Source organism: Canis aureus, chromosome 25 (genome assembly GCF_053574225.1).
Source record: "Canis aureus isolate CA01 chromosome 25, VMU_Caureus_v.1.0, whole genome shotgun sequence".
In the NCBI taxonomy this organism is placed as follows: Eukaryota; Metazoa; Chordata; class Mammalia; order Carnivora; family Canidae; genus Canis; species Canis aureus.
The window spans coordinates 19,734,011-19,755,524 of NC_135635.1; the positions used below are offsets into that span (position 1 = coordinate 19,734,011).

A 21,514-nucleotide genomic window follows, 5' to 3' on the forward strand; every position below is an offset into this window, starting at 1 on the left:
AAAGTGACGGAGCTCTCTGGTGTCTCTTCTTATAAGAACACTAATCCTCTCATGAGGGCCTCACCCTCATGAACTCACTGAAACCTAATTATCTTCCAAAGGCTCCATCTATAAATACCAACACATTAGGCGTTAGGGCTCCAACACATGAATTTGGGTGTGGAAGTGGTGGAGGAGAGGCAACAGACCGAATTCATAGCACTCCACAAGCCATACTTTTCACTCAACCACTCAACCAACCTACATATATTTTTTTTATGTGCCAGCCACTATTCTAGGAGTTGATCATGTTATGATTAAATATGATGTCTCCTATTCAGGAACTTATATTCTGGAAGAAAGGAGGAATAACCAAACAATAAATACATAAACAAAGTTCTGCTAACTACTTTGAGGAAAGTAAACCAGGAGTGAGAAGGGGGAATAAAGAAACGATTTCAGTCAGAGCAGTCAGAAAAAGGCGGTCTCAGTAAGTGGCCTTTCAGTTGAGAGCTAAAGCATGAAGATGAAGCAGCAATGACCAGGCTATACCAATCACAAAATGCTCAGAAAGCATTTATTACATGTAATCATCTTTCCAAAGTTTTAGATTTAGATCACTTATACTCTGTATTGTGAAAAGGTTTTAGCCAGTAAATTCCTTGCCTATTCCCTTCACAATCACAGTATCTTTCTTCCCTCAGACAGAACATATAATAGCACACACCCTTCTCAACAGGTAAAGAGGAAGGGACAGTAGAGCTTGTCAAAGCAACTCTTATTCATTAACCCATCCAAATATCTCTTAAGTCACCTCTTTCCATATATAATGTTCCTGCCTGAGAAAAGTCCTAAATTAAAAATCCATTAAACAAATAATAGAAAAAACATACCCAGATGCTACCTAAGCCTATCCAAAAATCTCTTAGATTTTTAAGTTCTGAGTGTGTCTTTTCTTTCAATATTCATTTCTGGCTACTGTGAGTAAAACAGCCTTTATGGCTTTACTCCATACTCAACTGTCTCGTTGAGAGTCTAAGGATCTATGACTTACCTATTAAACAAAATACATAGATTTTAGATAAATTTGCTTCAAACCAGTCTTTTCATTTATTGCTGAAGTCTGTGGCTTTGTTCTAGAATGGTTGAGGTCAGAGTTTGACCTCAGATAAGTAGGGAAATACAGTAAATATATCCCTTGAGATTGTAAACTACAGTATTCACAAATAACAGGTTTGCCTCACCACTAGATGAGAATGAGGCTTAGCCACATTATAAGTCCAAGTTTTCCTGTTTTTTTGGCAATACCACTATGCACACTCACAAAAAAAATCTATCACTAAGCTCTTCTCAAAAACATTAGTGGGCATGCAAAAAAAAAAAATCTGTACGCAATCTAAGAATAGTCCTTGGATGACTGATCTGCAATCCAGTAAAGAAGATAAAACACCCCTGAAGTGATAAATGTTCTTACAAATATCGTAATAGCATATGGGATGACTGTAAATTAACACTAAAATTATATTTTATGAAATTATATGCTGAAAAGACAGTTTTAAAAGTTATTTAAATTTTTAAGATAAATACCAAATTCAAGGTCACAGAATATCATAATGACTATTCTATAGCATTTCTGAAATGCGTTCATATAATCCCCTGCATTAGCAGAGATCTCAAGTGGACATATACTATTTAACCTTTAAAGAAATTACAGCTATGAAATTAGCACCCAGCCTTGAGTCACTCACACTTAAAAATAAGTAAAAATTTTAAGGCTAAGTAGTATATAGAAGTAATATATGCTTGATGAGGAGGTTCTACTATACATAATCATATTGAGAATATAGGAACTTAAATTTAAGATAGACTCTCAATCCACTTTTTGGTATTAATACTTTTTTTGGTAGGAAATCTCATTAATGAAGCCAATTCATTTAAATCAAGGAACTATTTTTAAATTTAAAAATAAGAGAAAAATCCTTCACTTCTCTATTTACTAAAATCACTGAAGTTTAGATTAAACTAACTGAAACAGTTTACATGTTTTACTATCTTTAAACATTTTATATTTCCAACTAAATTATTTACAAATACTAAATATGAAAAATATTTGGAACACAAAAACTCATTTTATATACTAAGACATATATTTCATCATACTTTAAAATTTCCGAAATTAAGATGTCTTGAAATACAAATTTAATGTTTTCCTTTCTGCCTTCTCAAAATCTATTATTAAATGGATGGTATGTTTTCAAAAATCTATGTTATCATAGATTTGAGGAGGTACTGCAAACACTTTAAATTTCTATCATTGTATGAGGGAGGAAAAATATTCTCACAATGGCCAATTAGCTTGCAGAATGGCAGATGGAATTCTTCTAAAGACTCCAAAATTGCTCAATTTAGTTTTGATAAATAAAAGAACAATTTGATTTTCTGAACTGTTTGAACAGGAATGAGAAAAATCACACAATGCCTTCAAAATATGAATGAGCATTAAATTTCAAAAACTTTACCTATTTTATCTGTTTTCAAAAATGTCCCCAATCTTGACATTTTTTGAGACTAAAAGCTCAATTTTCTTATTACTACTGTTATTTAGTAACAAATAATCCACTTTTAAAGTATACATTTTTCCCATTGGTAGAAAAGTACTAAAGAAACTGTATTGATTTATTTTTAAAACTGCCTATTTTGGCCAACAGACACATGAAAAAAATGCCCCATATCAGTTGGCATTAGGGAAATACAAATCAAAACCACAATGAGATATCACCTTACACTAGTCAGAATGGCTAAAATTAACAAGTTAGGAACAACAAATGTGTAAGGGGAACCCTCTTACACTGTTGGTGGGAATACAAGCTGGTACAGCCACTCTGGAAAACAGTATGGAGGTTCCTCAAGAAGTTAGTAACAGAGCTACCCCATAACACAGCAATTGCACTACTGGGTATTTACCCCAAAGGACAAATGTACTGATCCAAAGGTGTTCCTGCACCCCAGTGTTTAGAGCAGCAATGTCCACAATAGCCAAACTGTGCAAAGAGCCCAGATGTTGTTCACTGACAGATGAATGGATAAATAGGATAATACACACACACGTGTGCACACATAAACACATACAAAGTGGAATATTACTCAGTCATCAGAAAGGATGAATACCTACCATTTACATCAACGTGGATGGAACTAGAGGGTATTATGCTGAATAAATTAAGTCAATTAGAAAAAGATAATTATATGGTTTCACTCATATGTGGAATATAAGAAACAGCACAAAGGATCATAGGGAAAGGAAGGAAATGGGAAGTCATCAGAGACGGAGAAAAACCATGAGAGACTCAACTATAAGAAACTAACTGAGGGTTGCTGGACGGGATGTAGGTGGGGGAAAGGGGCACATGATATGATGAGCACTGAGTGTTACATGCAACTGATGAATTACTGAACTCTATATCTAAAACTAATCATTCACTATATCTTGGCTAATTGGATTTAAATTTTTAAAAACTGCCTATTGGGCAGCCCCAGTGGTGCAGCGGTTTAGCGCCGCCTGCAGCCCAGGGTGTGATCCTAGAGACCCGGGATCAAGTCCCACAACGGGATCCCTGTGGAGCCTGCTTCTCCCTCTGCCTGTGTCTCTGCCTATCTCTCTCTCTCTCTGAATGAATAAATAAATAAATCTTTAAAAAATAAAAATAAAAAAAATAAAAACTGCCTATTTTGATGATAAAATGAGGTGGGGCTTTTTAAAATGTACATAATTTTGTCATTATTTAAACTGTATCCAACAAGCTAGAGTTTCCATAAACAAGAGCTTAAGCTGTTTAAAAATTTTGAAAGCAAAATGTAATAATTTTTATTTTTTAAAAATGATCCTCATTAAAAAAAAAAAAGTTGCAGACTGAGTTAAGGAAAGATTGCTAACTGCTAAATTAAAGAATAAAGACTGTGAATGAGGCGAAATAATACAAAGCAAAGTTTATTCTCAAGACAATATTATGGGGAGGTGGAAGGGAATGACCTAAAGTCCTCATTAGGATTATCAACCATGGTGTTGTGGTCTGTATCCACAGATACATGTAAAAAGGCACAAACAAAGTTACCTGTGAGAAAACAAAGGAACAAATGAGTAGTACCTCCATAGATATGCTCGTAAATACCCTCCTCCTCAAATTACTTTTTTAAAGTAATCTTCACTTATTCATCTTCACTTAAAAAATGGAATGAAGCATGAGAAATCTAGTGACTCTCCGGAAAATGTGATATAACTGACTTTCTATAAATCTGAAAACAAAAACAAAAAATAAGGCAGTTTCCCAAGTAGTTTTTTAATTTTCCAGTCACCGTCTTCTTCACTTCAACAATTTTCACAGGTATCTACAAATATCAAACAATAGTACACAAAACCAAAATATGGTCTTTTCCCTTAAATTTTGGTAAGTATGACTGAGACTTCCAACTCCCTGCAAACTACTCCTAATTCCATAGGAAGTGGTATCCCCAAGAAAAGCATACATGTAACCCTATCACAGATAATTCCCTTTAATAATAATTAACAGTGCGTGGACAGTGCGTATATAGCAGTAGTGGTGGTAGAGTTTTCAAGTCTCTCAAAAGACTCTCACAACAAAAAAAAAAAAAAAAAAAACACAGAGCACCTAAAAAAAAGTAGAACCAAAAACTCATATTCATTAGCTATTAAAAAAATAGACACCATAAATGTGACAAGATAAACTGCAAATCGTCCTAAGACCTGCATGGTAATAGATTCTGTGCAAGAAGAAAAATGAAAGCATTAGGGTATCACACAGATAGGCAAACTCCAAAATAGCTAACATACTAATCAGAGAGGTCAGCAAGCTGATATAAGGATAGTAACTGAAATTGAAGGGCATATAAATTCTAATAGGGACTAGGTACAAGTGGTTCTCAGTAAGGTATCAATGGCCCAGGATACACTGGGTCTGACAAACTCAGAAGAAAGCTCCAGACTGAAGAGAAATAGCTGAGAATAGACTCCAAACTGACCAAGCCAGAAACTAAAGAGAGAAGAAAAAGAGGATTTCAATACAGAAGTGGAAGGGACAGAGTCACAAAAATCTGAAAATGTGGTAATAATTTTTTAATCTGACAAAAACATGGGAGCACTACAGAATTATGACGGGATAAAACTATCTTCAATCACTCCTCTTTTAGAAGTTGAAGAAAACTAATGTCATATAAAAACAAGTAACAGAAAAGTATTAAAGTCAAATCCCATAGATTATATAGATAAAAGAAGGAAGAGAGTAACAGCGCTACAGAAAATAAACGCACAGCAAAAATATATATTAAAAAAAAGAAATTTAAAACTCTATACTTCTATATCAAGGTGATCTAAAAGATATTAAGAATGTGATAAACTAAGGAACAACAAATCATACTATAGAAGGACTCAAATGATAGAAATTTCAGAAAAGAATTATAACAGAATGAATCATTTTGGAAATGATGACTAAGAAAAAAGAACATAAGATCAAATAAGCTAAATTTAAAGTTCCTTAAGAGAAATAAAATAAAAAGGGAAACATGTCTTAGATCAAAACGAAATGAAGAAAGCAATGAAAAGGATTCAACTAACTAAAGGCTAACATAGAAGACAAATGCTATCCAACACACACAAGGTAAGAGTCACCAGAAGAGAAAAAAAATAGGTAATAAAATGATGATTAAATTTATAATTTAATAAAAGCTTCCTGAAATTCTAAAAAAGGAATTGGAACCATATATATTAAAAGGACACATTGGGAATCTAGAGAAATCAAACCAGACTAACCTATACTATGACTTATTCTAATAAAATTATTGACTTTAAAGAACAACAAATTAGAAATGTGTCTAAAAAGAAAATTAATACTTAAAAGATAAAAAAGATTGAAATTCTTTGACAGCAATACTTCATAATAGAAAAAATGTAATACCATATTCAGACACCCATAAAAAAGGAAACTGAATAAGAAATCTCTTAATGCATGACTATGGAAGCACCTCTAAGAAATATTCTTAAATAAGAAGGGGGAAGAGGAAAGTTTTAAAAATTAAATAATTAAAGTGTATTTATTTAGTATACTACCATCTGTATAAAAAGGGGAAGGGCAATTCATTCATTCATCCATCCATCTACCCATCCATCCATCCATCCATCCATCCATCCATCCCTTTATAGTTGGCTTTTTTATTCATTATAAAAGACTCTGGATAAATATAACCAACGGTGTTATCTGTTGTGAGGAACAGAAACCAGGTGGATTGTGCACAAGATGAGGAGTAGGCTTTTCATTATACATATACCGGTTTTACTACATGTATTTTTGACATCTGAACCACTTGAACACATTATCACATTATTTAACTGGGTGGGATAATATTTGAGCATTTTTTAAAAAGATTTTATTTATTCATGAGAGACACAGAAAGAGAGAGGCAGAGACATAGGCAGAGGGAGAAGCAGGCTCCACGCAGAGAGCCCGACATGGGACTCGATCCCGGGACTCCAGGATCACGCCCTGAGCCAAAGGCAGATGTTCAATAGCTGAGCCACTCAGGCGTTCCTTACTTGAGCGTTTTTAGAAGCTTTCCTAGAGATTCTAATGTGAGCGGTGATTGAGGACTACTACTTTAAAATTTAAAAGAAGTCAAATCAGAGAGGTAAAAGATAAAATGAAGAAATTAGTGAAAACTACTACATAAAGCAATATTGTAAGTGTATTACTTTGACACAAAAGTCTTATTTTAAAGAAATATATAAATGACACATTTCCTTAAAACGGTGCTTATTTTGGAGGCACCTGGTGGCTGAGTGGTTGAGCATCTACCTTTGGCTCAGGTCATGATCCAGGGGTCCTGGGATCGAGTCCCACATCAGGCTCCCCACAGAGAGCCTTCTTTTCCTTCTGCCTATGTCTCTGCTTCTCTCTCCATGTCTCTCAGAAATAAATAAAATCTTTAAAAGAAATGGCACTTATTTTTATATATAATTCATCCTTCTTGTCTTGAATAAACTTTTAAAAAATATATGAATCTTTTGCTTCAATGCTTACTGTCCTAATACAGTTTGACAAAAAGGTCTTTCAAATTCACACTGGATTTGACAATTCAATTTATTTTGGAATAAGAAACAATTCTTAAATGCATCTGTTGTAATGGCTCTCTTGTGTTAGGGGTTGTAAAGAAGATAGGTTTCCTAACACCTGAAATGTATTCATTTCCCAATATCTCACCCAATCTAAAATACAGTATTAAATGAAAGGCATATGAGACCAAAGAGAACATAAAATCTTTATTTTCCTTTCATTTTTTCCTTTTCTTCATGTTGTTGTTAATCATTCTTAAATGAATGAACAGGATGTCTTCAAGGTATGCTTAATCTGTACTTCCGTCAGCATACTCTACTTCTTGGTGGGACTGCAACTACATTTTGGGCTACCTCACATACTGGATCATCAAGGTAAACCAGCCGAGGTATCAAGCCACAGCTCAAACCTAACATTAAAAATAATATCTATTAAAAAAAAAAAGAATAGTATCTACTTGGGGCATCTGGATGGCTCAGTTGGTTAAGCATTTGACTCTTGGCTTTGGCTCAGGTCATGATCTCAGGGTTGTGAGATGGAGGTACAGGTCAGGCTCCAAGCTCAGGATGGAGCCTGCGTGAGATTCTCTCTTTCCTTCGGCCTCTGCCCCTTCCCCTGCCCATGTTCTCTCTCTTTCTTTAAATAAATAAGCAAATAAATAAAATCTTTAAAATAAGAAAAGAAAGGTATCTATTCATATCAGCGACAGAATATAGATAGTAACCTGAAGGAGCGTAAGTCCACTTATGAGGCCAATTTAAACACTATTAAATGAAACACTGTATTTTCACAAAACTGTTTTTGTTTTGCTTTAATTAATTCTCAAACAGAATAATTAACATATTATAACCAGGAGGCATTTCAATAGGAAACGGCATTTAGAAGAACAGGCCAGGTCTTTAAAAAGTTTATACATAAAATTCCTAAAGTTTGCCATAGCTACCAATTCTGACAACTATTCAGAGATGGTAATGCATCTGTTAATTCAATTTTTTTAATGGGGTAGCATTAAGAGATGTGCAATCTGATAAGCTGCCAAGTTTCTTCAGTGCTCGTCACACATGCAGACCAATTTGCTATGGGAGTCAGAGAAAGAAGACAAAAGAAATTGGAATCCAAGTTGTACTAAGATGAGTTCTCTATTCACCTTTCATAAAAAGTCCTTTACATAGCTACTTCTGACAAACGCAGCATGACTCACTTTTCTTCCTCTGGTTAGGCTACACACCCGGGACAGAACAGGAAAGGAGAGGTGGTGCACACCCCCATTGTACTCCAGAGTTCACAGTGTTCCTTGTTTCCTTCTGTTCTAGGCACATTCACACCCTGCCACCTATCCCAGTAATTAAACCATATCACATAAAACAACACTGTGAGAATTCTCTATAATAGTTAATGTTTTTTAAAAAAAAAAAAGTTTATTTAAGGTTTTACAAACGTTATATTCATTACTTTTTCTCTGGTTAGACTAAATGTTAACTGAGGCACACCCAATAATGATCTAAGTAGAGTTAGATTTATTTGCAAAACTGAAAATTCAAGCCATCTACTTTGAGATCCCATGAAAATACCTGCATTGTCTATGGTGATGAATAGATATGAATTTTGTTCTATTTTTATTTTTCTGAATTGTCCATATTTTCCACACTAAACATATTATTCATATAAACACATAAGCATACTAACATTTTTTAAGAAAAAGTCTTCTCAGCTAATTTAATCTAGTCTTGTCAGTACTATATATTCCTGAATGTTTTGTTTTACTTATGATACCACAGAGAGGCACCAATATATTATCCCTATCATAAATAACAGAAAACATTTTGTTTCTTAGAGCTCCAAAAATATTTAGAAGATCTATATGTTATACGTCTTAATATAAAAAATACATGAATTACTATATTCTACAGAAAATATATTGACTTTCAGATATCTGAAAGCCATATTAAGCAAGAAATTTAATAAGTATCCACTATTTAAAAATTCACTTTTGCTAATATTTCATTGTATACATTGTATACATATATTTAGTAGACAGTGGCCTCGTCTGACACAAATTTAGTAACATCTCTTATTCCTAAAACATTATTAGATTGAACTAGCTTTGTATAAGTTTGAAAAAAAGGCTATATCCTCAGAAGGATGTGGACTATAAAAAAGGAGGTGAAATACTAAACCCAAGATTTTCTAAATTCTTAATGAATCTGGTCTATACAATATAACTTAAATATTTTTATCAAAAATATATTTTCAGAAAGTCTAACACATACACCTATACATGCACTAACTTGGTAGATATAAAGCAAAACGAGAGACTTACGAATTATTTCCCAGTTTGAATTATCCATATTTTTATTTGACCTGCCTCTATTTACAATGACTCCAAAATCTGATTATGTAAAATCTACAATGTTCTTTTTTAGGGCACTTATTGACTAAAATGAAGTAGATGCATTTCTCCCTATTTTTCTCAGTAAGTACAGCTAACACATCTAGACATTATATTTTAACAAATGTAAGATGATTCTAGCAGGTGGCAAGAAGAGAGATCTAGGGACCTGGGGACAAAGAGGAATGATGCAGCACTGAGTTCTGTGAGGTTTTTCTTAGCCCTCATATATCCAAAACTGGGTACTGGAATGGTCATCAACCAGGAAATACTGATGGGCACAAACAAAAACCACCCCAAGAAAAGCCGTTCCTCTTTAGACAAAGGACCACAGTAGGGACAACTCAGCAGAACCAAAAACCTGTAAATAATAAATGCCTGAAGACAGCCGAACCCCATGGGAAAAGAAAAATACCCCATATCCATCTCTACAAGCCAAAGCCAGGATGCTAAGTTCAGACTTCCACTGTGACCAGCTGTAGGGAGGTTTCCCATCCCACCCCTCTGAGCCCTCTGGGTGAGAGCAGAGAAAACCAAGTAGAGAGGCATTTGTTGGACTTGAATCCCCACCTAGACATGAGAAGGCTCGCTCTCTCTCTCTTTCCTTTCCTGTGTAAGAAAAAGTCAGAACTTTTCAACCATTCAGAGGTAACAAGGCTTATCTGTTCTACGTTATCAATACAAGCACATGAGGAAGAATAACAAAGTGCCTCCCCTGCCAAGCATGGTGATATCAGCCAAAGCCTACAAGGGACCTGAAATCCCACTTTCCCCATGATTAAGGAGATACCCTTCCAACCCAGAAGGTCAAAGGCAGCAAAGTAGGAAACCTGCTCCTGACATTAAAGTGGCATCAACCTTTCCCCAACTGTGCAGTGTCAGGAAGCCCATCAAAATCCATGGTTTAATCAAGATCCAAAGTGTCCTATGAAGTACCCAAAATACATAGGATATAATTTAAACCACTCATCACCACCAAGAATCAGGAAAGCCCCAACTTGAATTAGAAAAGACCACGAACAGACAGCAATGAGCTGACACCAATGTTAAAATTATTTGACAAGGATTTTAAGACAACCATCATAAAATTTCTTATGTAAGTAATTATGAACATGATAGAAACATGAGGAAAAAAAGAAAGTCTCAGCAAAGAAATACAAGATATAAAGAATTAAATAGTAATTTTAAAACTCCAAGATACAAAACTAATAAACAGCAAAGAACTGACTCAAAAGCAGAATGGAAGGGACACAAAAAGAATCAGTAAACAAGATAGAACAATAAACATTATACAAACTGAAGAGCAGGAAGAAAACAGACTGAAGAAAAAAGGTAGAGAACAACGTGGACCTGCAGAACTATAACAACAAAAAACTTTGCTAAATAGCATTCTTGCCTTTTAGTTCAATCCAGCTATGAGACCTCCTAGTATATTTGGCTATCACTTATCTGGCCAAGATGAGATGAAAGAAAGTCAGCTGACCTTTTTACTCATGTGGTATAAAAAGAAGAGAGACCCTACCTGGAACAGAAGTAAAATCACCTGAAAAAAGTTTTCTTTGGAAGCACTGTTTCCTATAAATGATCTTTTTAAACTGAATATGAGTTTTGAAGACTCAACTTATTTTATCACTGTCAATAGTAAAAGCAGTATGACAATCATTATAATGCCACTTGGGATTTATATTGGTCTTTACTACGGAAAGCTCAAAGTGTATGTGAGGTCTTAGATGGTATCTCAAGTTATTGTTCTCATTAATAGACCAAGTTTCTTAGTTTATTATACCTCTGCAAAGGTATATGTCTCATTAGAGGGCCCAGAATAAGTCACGGTACAGGCAGAAAAAGAAAAACAAAGTTCTCTCAGTATTCAGTATTGCATCTTCCTATATATAAACACTGTAATTCCAAGTATGGGGCTGGTAAGTGTGGCTGTACACCACATAATTAGCCCTTGGGGAGTAGGCTGCATTATATTAGTGAATTCATTCATTCATTCATTCATTCATTCAAAAATATTAAGTAAGTCCATACTATATGCCAGATATTGCTTTAAGCACTGGGAAGTAAAGTTCCCAATTTCATAAAAATTACATTCTGGTGGGAGGAAAAAAATAACCAAGTCAAAACAAAATAAAAGGTGAATAAGGGCTATGAGGAAGAGGGAAAAAAAAGCAAAGAAAGGTAGCTAGGAAATATTAAGCATTTACAGAGTGTCTTATCTATTGCATGGTCAAGGAAAGCATCCACAAGAAGGTAGCATTTGAGCAAGCATTTCTTTGAAGGAAGCTAGAGATCAGTGAGAGTTGTTAAAAGTATAATTTTCAAAAAGTTAAAATGTGACTCATAAATACAAACCAAACACATGCCAAAGATTTATTCTACTCACTTATTAATAATTGAAAAACTTATGTTAAGGCTGAAGTAATCAGATGTTGAGATTACTTCGAAAAGCATTTGAAGATATATAGATATAAAATTTAAATAATGGTGTGTTAGACTAAGAAAGAGTGCTAGGTTGGAGACAAAACTGGCCAATGTTCTACAGGACAATAAAAAGCTTTTTTTTTTTTAAAGATTTTATTTATTTATTCATGAGAGACACAAACAGAGAGGCAGAGACCTAGGCAGAGGGAGAATCAGACTCTCTGTGGAGAGCCTGATGTGGAATCGATCTCAGGACCCAGGATCATGACCTGAGCCAAAGGCAGACGCTCAACTACTGAGCCACCCAGGTGCCCCATGAAGAGCATTTTTGAAGTTATCTTTTCTAACAGAAATTACTTACATGTCTCCTGGGGGGGGGGGGGGGACATTAACTAATTAACATGTAATGTCAATATATCTGAGACTTCTAATTAGTACTAAACAGTGAATCTAATAAAGTACATTCTCCTAAATAATCCAAAGTCTATTAAACAATCTCCCCATAACACACTGAAAGAATACAGCTCACCCTTTTCCCTATTTTCAAGTTTTGCTTTTTTCCTTTTTTTTTTTTTTTTGACAGAACTTTGCAGATAGAAGAGTATTCCAGTCAGAGAGGCTGTGAATGAATAACAAACCATTTCCCTCCACTCACCACTCCAACAGCCAAGGAATGCCCTCCTCGACACAGACTCACACATTCACCTGGACCTTATTAAGTAAGAAGTTTGGTGTAAGTAAATAGCTGGAAAAATTGGAGAAGCCAGAAGATTTACATTGGATGGGGACTGAGAATTGAGGTCGGGAAATGATTTGATTTACATTTTTAAAAACATTACCTGCTGAAATAAAAACTCATTAGGGAGAAGAGCAAGGGTAGAGGCTAGAAGACCACTTAGGAGACCATTAAAATGATTGAGGCAAATAAACAAGTAAATATATAGTTTGTCAGATGTAAAAAGTTCTATGAGAAAAACAAAACAGAATACGGGAAGGTTGGCAGGGATCTCAGCATTGTCTGGAATGGTCTTCTCTAATAAGGTGATATTTGCACAGAGATCTGAATAATATAGAAAAGAAAACCATGCAAATAACTGAGGGAACAGTGTTCCAGACATAGAGATAAGGCAAAATGATGGAGGAGAAAGAGTCAGGGAAAAGACAAGGACTGCCTTGCAAACCATTTTAAGGACTTACTTGGCTTTTAATTTGGGTAAGATGAGAAGCCATGAAGGTTTAAGAGCAGAGAAAGGACATGCTCAGCTTTAAGTATTAGATCACAGTGGCTGCAATGTGGAGAATGGTCTGTAAGTGGGCAATGACAGAAGCAAAAAGATTAGTTAGAAGATCCTTTAGTATTCCAAAGGAGAAATAAGGATGGCTTAGAATAGTGCATTAGCAGTGACCCTAAGGACAAACAGTCAAAACCTGGACATTTTGAAGGTAGAGCCAACAAGCTGTGAAAGGAACAGACATGGGGTAAATGTGGGTATCAGCCTTGGCTACTGAAAATACGCAGTTGCCATTTACTGGGATGGGAAAGACTGAAGAAGAAACAAGTTGATTAAGGAAATGAGGTGAAGAGGGGGAGGCATTGATTACAATTTATGAAAAAGGTTAAATATCTCAGTTTGGAAGTTTGAGGATTCCAAACTCTTCATATGTAATTACAGTAAGAAAAATCAGAATATCAATTTCTATGTTTTATCCATCACAAATAGTATCTTTCACCAAATTGAGTCTCAACTAACCCTCATTGCTTCTCATACATTCATACTTTCCAAAATGGCATTTATCATCTTCATCCACTGATGGTTAATATTTTACATACTGAAGCAAGCATCTGATCCTCCATAAAGTAATTATTAAATACCTTTTGAAAATATATTACATGCTTCCATAAAAGGCCTGCATATTAAATTAAATTAAAGCATTTCACAGGGTTTACCTGAAGTTCTTTGTATCTATCTTGAAAAGAAATGGCCTCTTGCTCTTTTTCTTTAAGAAAATCTTTTTCTAAGACACTGTGCTTTTCCATCAATGATTCCACATCCTAAAAGAAAAATCCAAGCATATGATACATTCAGTTTTTTCAATGAACACACCAGAAAATATATGGTAAGGAAAGAACTGATAGGAAGTATGGTTTAAAGCTCAACAGTAAAAAAAAATAATAATAAAAAAAATAAAGCTCAACAGTATTACAGACTATATGCTCCACTCTCATTTCCAAACCTGTATTAACATTGATATAACACTAAAATTATTCTCACTAATAAATGAATAGCATCTAAATTAACTGCAATCAGCACAAACTATCTCCACATATCTACCTATACTTTCTATAAATTTGCAAAGGTATTTTTATAGATATATTTATAGGAAAGAGAAATGAGAACATAAATAATTTACCAACACAGTTGTATATCTAAGTACTTTTGTCAAATATCCCAGGCCACTAACTTCCCATAGGAACATATCAATGTTACAAATCTTCTAATCTGTATAAAAAATATAATACTACCTGTTTCCAAAGTAAATAAAAATCAATCAGAAGAAAAGCATTAGAGGAAAAAAAAATTGGTAGAAGATGTTTATATCCTTAAAAGTACATATCTAAAACTAGCAATTGCTTATCAAAGAATTTTCTAAGTAAAAAACTCATAAAACTCATTTAAATCTATAGTCAAGGGAAGACAGCATCTTCTCATAAATTTTTAATCAGAGATTGGGATTATTATTGGGATCCAATTTCAAGTCTATGTAATTCAAATATTTATGTTTTAGGCAAATGTAAATATACCTTTTTAATTCTCTGTTTTTCTTCTTCAGAAACTTTGAGTTTAATCTCCAGACTTGAAATTTTCTGCTGAAGCTGTATGTTTGATACATTGGCTCCAGGATCCTCAGAATCATCCACAAGGGCAATTGTTCCATTACTTTTCTCATCATTTAAACCCAATGGAAAAAGTGAGATATCCAGATGAGTGTGTGTTGATTGCTGAATCTAAACCACATTAAAAAAATAAAAATACACAAGAGGGGAAAGTTTACACTGTACCAATAATGAAAACATCCAAAGGGCACCAGAAACCACATTTGGAAATTAACTTGTAGCAAAGGTTCTGAAATTATTTCACCCTTTAAGTAAATCAACAGAAGACCTCAAACTGTTACAACAACCTGATCTTTGCAACTAAGAAACAAAATTCCCTCTAAAATTTAGAGTCTAAAGCATTTGTTTTGCAAGCAAAGCACTAAAAACTTAAAACATTTTCTTATGCTTATAAGCATATAATTAAGTATAGACACATCTGATATCCACCAGTTCTGAAATTTAGATAGCCAGAATTTGTATATTTTTAAACTGTAAATCAGAATTTGAAATTTATTAATAACCACTAATTGATCATCACCCACTCTCTAGTAAAGATAACAAGTGACTCAGTATTATGTACTGCACTTTGAAAATTCAGACTAATTGCAGCATCTAGCTCAATCCCTGGATCAGTAAGTATTTGAATAAATAAACCCTCTGACTGCTATCTTTTTAGTTTTTACTCTAAAGCCAAATGAAGACTGTAATACCTAAAATAAAAAAAAAAAAAAAAAAAAAAAACCCAGGATAATCTTTCTTGAAAACAAAAATAATTATTTTTGTAGTTATTTTTTCTTTTGAAGTTTTGAAGATTTGAAATGCAAATCTGAGTCAATTTTAATAAATGATACACTCAAACTATATTTTAATAACTATGGCTACTTAAATACTTTTCAATTATGCCACAAAACAAACATATTATTCAGGTTTTTTTTTTTAATTCCAGATATTACCTTCAAAGTTAAAATATCTACAAAAAATATTTAAGAAAAATAAGTAAAAAAAAAAAAAAATCAGAAAAGCTTAATTTAAACCACCCAGTAATTTTTTAAGTCTGTAAACTTCATAGAAATATACACTTGTCTTTACCTGTGCTTTGGGAACAGTTTGACTGACAATGCTGTTGTCTGCATGTGTATTCTCTGGTGATGAAATGATGGGCTCAGAAGAGAGGCAGCCAACTGAAGGAGAGTGGTCATGGTCTAGTACAATCTCAGGAGAAGCTGGAGAAAGATGGACTCCAGATACTAAAGAAAAAATAAATAAGTAAAAGATTATCAAAGAGAAAGTAAAGGATAGGTTGAACGGAAGAAAGGGAGCAGAGGGAAGCGAAGGGGAAAAGAGTAATGGAAGGAAAAGCAATGAGACGAAAAGAAGATTCTATAACTATTCCTCAGGGACCATTAGCTAATATCTAAAACTAGTATTTCTAAAGTTAACATGACATTTCCACATGAGACCCGAGCAACAAAACAACATAATAATGTCTTAGTGTTTATATACTAACACGTTACCATAAATAGGGTATTTCCAACTGAGAGAAAGTATTCAAATATATTACCCATCCACTCAGTTAAGAAAAAGCACTAGTGTGCCTACTAATGCCTGGCACAGGTGCTAAGCATAAAGAAGATACAGTAAGCAAAACAGATGCATTCATGTACTCAATGACCTTATGACACAGTAGGCTAGTCAAATCAATTAAATATGTATTATAATAAACTGAGCTAAGAGCAAGAATAATTACTTTAAAACAACTAATCCAGGGCATCTGGGTGGCTCAGTCGGTTAAGCATCTGACTCTTGATTTCCGCTAAGATCACCATGTCCAGGTCATGAGATCGAGCCCACATCCAGCTCTATGCTCAGCAGGAAGTCTGCTTGAGATTGTCTCCCTCTTTCCCTCTGCCCCTCCCCCCATGCTCATTCATGTGTGCGTGCGCATGCACGCATCTCTCTCAAATAAATAAAATCTTGAAAAATAAAATAAAATAAAATAAAATAGCTAACCAAACTGCCTCTGTGTTAACAATTTCTTTTATAACAGGTAAAGGAATTTTCATGTTAAAATCAATTTTAGTTTGCTGAATTATTTCTATAAAAAAGTAATGTTGAAATAGAATCCTGTAATTAGTTTGACAAAAAAAATACTATTAGATTGTGATTAGGTTCAAATATAAAGGTCATAAAAAGAAAGCCAACTGACAAGATGAAGACAAAAATACTAATAAGGGCAAAATAAAGGGATTATACTGATTATTACTGTATTTTCAAATTTCTAAAAATTCAAACATATTTATATCATGTGTTTTAAAGTTTAAGAAGGATAACTAAATCATTTTTAGCAGTAATCTGTTTATACGTTTTGACTTTCTAAATTTTAAAGACCTTTATTCCACATTGGCATCAGTAGCAACGTCAGCGAAGGTCTACCATAAATTCTGGAAGGCAGTTCACAATGGAAATTGCACTTTTCCCTAAAGAAAGACATTTATAAGGTCATTAGGCTTTTAAAAACTAAAGAATATATCAATTTTTGATTGGTACCTTATGGGATCACTCAATTATCTTACACACACTATTAGTATGTTGCAATTCTGAATTTTTAAGATACTATGTGCCATACTGGATAAAGTATTCTATCTTGTCCCACATGCATTTCACTATTTTAACTAAAATACAGAAAACTGGGATTTCAATTCATGCTTGTACTCAATGTATCTTTTTCAGAAATTTTTTTCTAATCTTCACTATTCTGTATGCTAACAGATTTCTCTAAAATGTCAAAATAGTCTAACTTCTAATTCTGAATTATAATTTATAACAAAAATATTCATAATGAACTTTTAAAGGCATGAAAATAAGTACTATAGTACAGTAAGAGGGAATACAGCCTTGTGATTAACAGCATAGAGTCCACACCATTTGTCATGCCAAGTATAAAACAATTGGCATGTTTAACTTCCCTCAGTTTTCTTGCCTGTAAAATTGGCATAGAGTTGCTGATGAGACTTGTCTAAAATATGTAAAACATTTAGCACTGTGCTTATATTATTTTCAGTATTATTTCAAAGATCATTAAAGTTTGTTGGACAATTATGTTTATTTCTGGACATAAAGGTTATGTGTGACTACAATCCTGGGTTCGAGAAATTCTTAAAAATATCACTTTGATCTAAAACCTGAATATTTTAAGATGTCTTTATGTCACTCATATTTGTAGCCATAATCTAAGACATCATATTGTACCAAGTTAAATTCTCATCCTAGGGCAGCCCGGGTGGCTCAGTGGTTTAGCGCCGCCTTCAGCCCAGGGCCTGATCCTGGAGACCCGGGATCAAGTCCCACATCGGGCTCCCTGCATGGAGCCTGCTTCTCCCTCTGCCTGTGCTTCTGCCTCTCTCTCTGCGTGTCTCTCATGAATAAATAAATAACATCTTTAAAAAAATTTTTTTAAAAATCCTCATCTTGTAACATTAAATGGTCAAGTACATCATATCAGGAAAAGAAGAAGGGCAAGTGAGTAAAATAAGGGGAGAGAGGATAGGAGGAAAGAAAGGAAAGTGATACATAAGGGGAAGAGGAAGGGAGAGGTTGAAGGAGGAAAGTAGAAGAAAGGGACCTCACATTTGTGACCACAAACTCACATTTCCACTAGCCGCCTTATCACATTTTCCCTTTATAAACAAATTTCTCGTCTTCAAATTATTTCTGTATCCATTTTTTTCTTCCCCAATCCTCATCACTCCACTGGACTCATCATTAAAGATATTAATTTACCTTTCAGTTATTATTAATCAAATGAACACTTCTTATTTGATCGTTCTTTAGTTCTAAGGAGCACTTGCTACTGGTGACCCTCCCTATTCCTAACTCTCTTCCTTTGGCACTTGTAACACTCCTAACTCCTAGATTTCCTCCTAATAGTTTGATTATTTTGTCCTTGTTTTCTTTTCAGACTCCCTTCTCCATTCTATCTTAAGCTTCACTGTTTCCTATACCCTCCTATACTTTCCCAAGGTCTATCATTACCACTTTCAAAATCCATCATTTAGATTATGACCTGTAAGCTAATGACACCTAAATTCACATCTCTAAGCACAAACTACTTGTAGACCTCCAGACCCATATACTCAAATAACTACGAGAGAGTTCCATTTTGCTGTCTAGTAGGTATGTCAAACTTACCCATCATCTTACATAAACCTGCTTTGCTTCATGTTTTCCATCTTAGTTAATAGTACCTCAAAGAACTATTTGCCCAAACCAGAAATGATACCATTAGGTCCCAACCTCACTCCAGTCACACTGTGCTACTAACAGTCCTAATTATACCATACTGCTCAATACCTCTGTGACCTCACAATATACTGCCTAAGTAAAAGTCATAACTGTATAGTCAAAAATGGATTCAGATTTAAACAATAACACTTTACTTTTCATATAGCCTTGGGTAAATTACATAAACCCCTTTAAGCCTTTGTTAATTCTTCTGAAAATGGGGAAATAATTGCTCAAAACAAAACTATACAACTTAATTTCAATGATGTATATAATAACTTCATTTACCAGATAGGTATATGATAAATATTCAGTAAATGGAAGTTTTCACTGGAATTATCATTTGTTAGTATTCAAAACAAGCTTATCCAGGAATCTTTTCACCTACTTCATTACTACCCAACCAAAATAATTTAAACGTCCCACTATCAACATATGACAGAATTTCTAAGAAATAATCATAATTAAAAGATTATATGTAATAATGGGATATAAATAAAGCAATGATGAGGAAAAAAATCTATAGTCATGAACATTTCAGTCAATTTTTTAAAAATCAATGAATTAAATTCCCAGCTCATAAATTAAAAAAGAAAATAAAGAAAAATTAAAAAGCACAATAAAGAAAACAAGATAATGCAGAAGTAGATTAAGAAAAGTAAATCTATTAATTAAAATTCTGAATTTCCAAAAAAAATAAAATCCTGGATTTCTAAAAAAAAAATAAAATGTTACTAACTAATTAAAAATAAAAGAGGGGATCCCTGGGTGGTACAGTGGTTTAGCGCCTGCCTTTGGCCCAGGGCGCGATCCTGGAGACCTGGGATCGAATCCCACATCGGGCTCCCGGTGCATGGAGCCTGCTTCCCCCTCTGCCTGTGTCTCTGCCTCTCTCTCTCTCTCTCTCTCTCTGTGACTATCATAAATTAAAAATAAAAAAGTAATAAAATAAATAAAATAAAATAAAAGAGGAAAGTACAAATATACAAAAAAATGACATGGGGAAAATAATTAAAACAGAACATTTTTTTTTGGTAATAAAATTCCTGTGCAGACTTCTAAGTAAATCTGAAAATTAGATAAAATAAGCAATTTCCACAGAAATATGACTTATAAAAGTTTTCTGATTAGAACTAAAAAAAAAAAAAAACACTAAAAAAATAGACCAACTTCCTTTGGGAAAAAAGTTATCAGGCAAACTACCCCACAGGTAAAGGATTCAAGAAAATTTCTACCAAAAATTAAAAGAATGGATAATCCAAATGCTTTAAAATTGTTTCTGAACATTGAAAGTAAAGGAAAATATCAAAATGTCATTAGCATTATGTAACATTAACAGAACACTGATAGCTAAGCTTGATAAAGATAATACAAAAAGAATTAGTAGAGGTTTTAGAGTATCACTTATAAATGACAAAGTTGTCAATAAAATATTAGTAAAAGGAATCCAATACCATATTGAGAGGGTGACATGCAATAAGAAGTCAGATTTGTACAAGTAATGCAAGGCTGGGTCACTATTAAGGAATTCATTAACAAAATCTCCATATTAATATACTTGAAGAGAAAAATGATATGATTATTTCTAAGGCTCTGAAAATGCTTCTGATAAAACGTGAATACCCGTATCTGTTAAAAACACTCAAGAGGACAGAAACTGATGGACATTTTCTTAACATGATATAGGCCTTATCCTAAGGTCTGCATATTAATTAACAGGGAAAAACTAAAGTTATTTCCTATATGAACAGGAGCAAAACAAGGATGACTACTGTCTCCATGACATTGAACACTCCACTAAGGGCATGAGCCAATGCAGTTAGACAAGAAAAATTAAATAGAAACATAAAAATAGAAAAAGGAGGAAAACTATTTCATGTTCCTACTAGCTAAAACAATACACACATTCAGTAAAGTAGCAGGATATAAACTTAAACATAGCATAACAAAAATAGCATTTACTTATGAAAATAGTTAACTATTTAGAGTATATAACAGTGAGAAGAGTACTATTTTCCAGAGCAACAAAGAAGATAAAATACTTAGCTACAAATTTAACAGGAAATGTGACAAATACTTTAAAACACTTCTGAAAGACTAGAGAGCACACATGAACAAATGAAAAGATCTCTTAGAAGTGGATAGGGAAACTAAACATCATAAAGATGTCAATCCTCCCTTAGTTTATTTATAGTCCTAATATAATTCCAAGAAAAGTATCAAGAAGCTTTTTACAAATGAACCAGACAAATGGACATTAAACATCACATGGAAAAGCAAAAGTTCAAATACAAGCAGGAAAATGCTAAAAATGAAAAAGTATAAAGAGGATACTATCCCTCGTTATAATATACTAAATTAAACTATATTAAAATATACTACTGATCTTATTAAGATATACTGTATTTTAAATTATATTATCACATATAAAAACTCTTT

The 21,514-nt window shown here is 33.6% G+C and overlaps 1 protein-coding gene across 7 annotated transcripts in view; it reads right to left on the bottom strand.

The window, feature by feature from the left end:
• CCDC91 (coiled-coil domain containing 91) overlaps positions 1-21,514 on the bottom strand; it is a 331,386-nt gene that overhangs the window by 192,635 nt on the left and 117,237 nt on the right. For 6 of the 7 annotated variants that reach the window (XR_013364095.1, XR_013364094.1, XR_013364092.1 and 3 more), the window contains exons 4-6: positions 15,884-16,041; positions 14,720-14,923; positions 13,865-13,969 (exon numbers count right to left, since the gene is read on the bottom strand). Coding sequence is in view for 4 of the 7 variants with exons in the window: in XM_077870590.1 (XP_077726716.1) it covers positions 13,865-13,969; positions 14,720-14,923; positions 15,884-16,041 (467 nt within the window). In the remaining 3 variants the exon portion in view is untranslated. Of the gene's footprint in view, positions 1-13,864; positions 13,970-14,719; positions 14,924-15,883; positions 16,042-17,182; positions 17,272-18,982; positions 19,142-21,514 lie in introns of those variants that run through there. The other variant, XM_077870589.1, reaches the window with a different exon arrangement.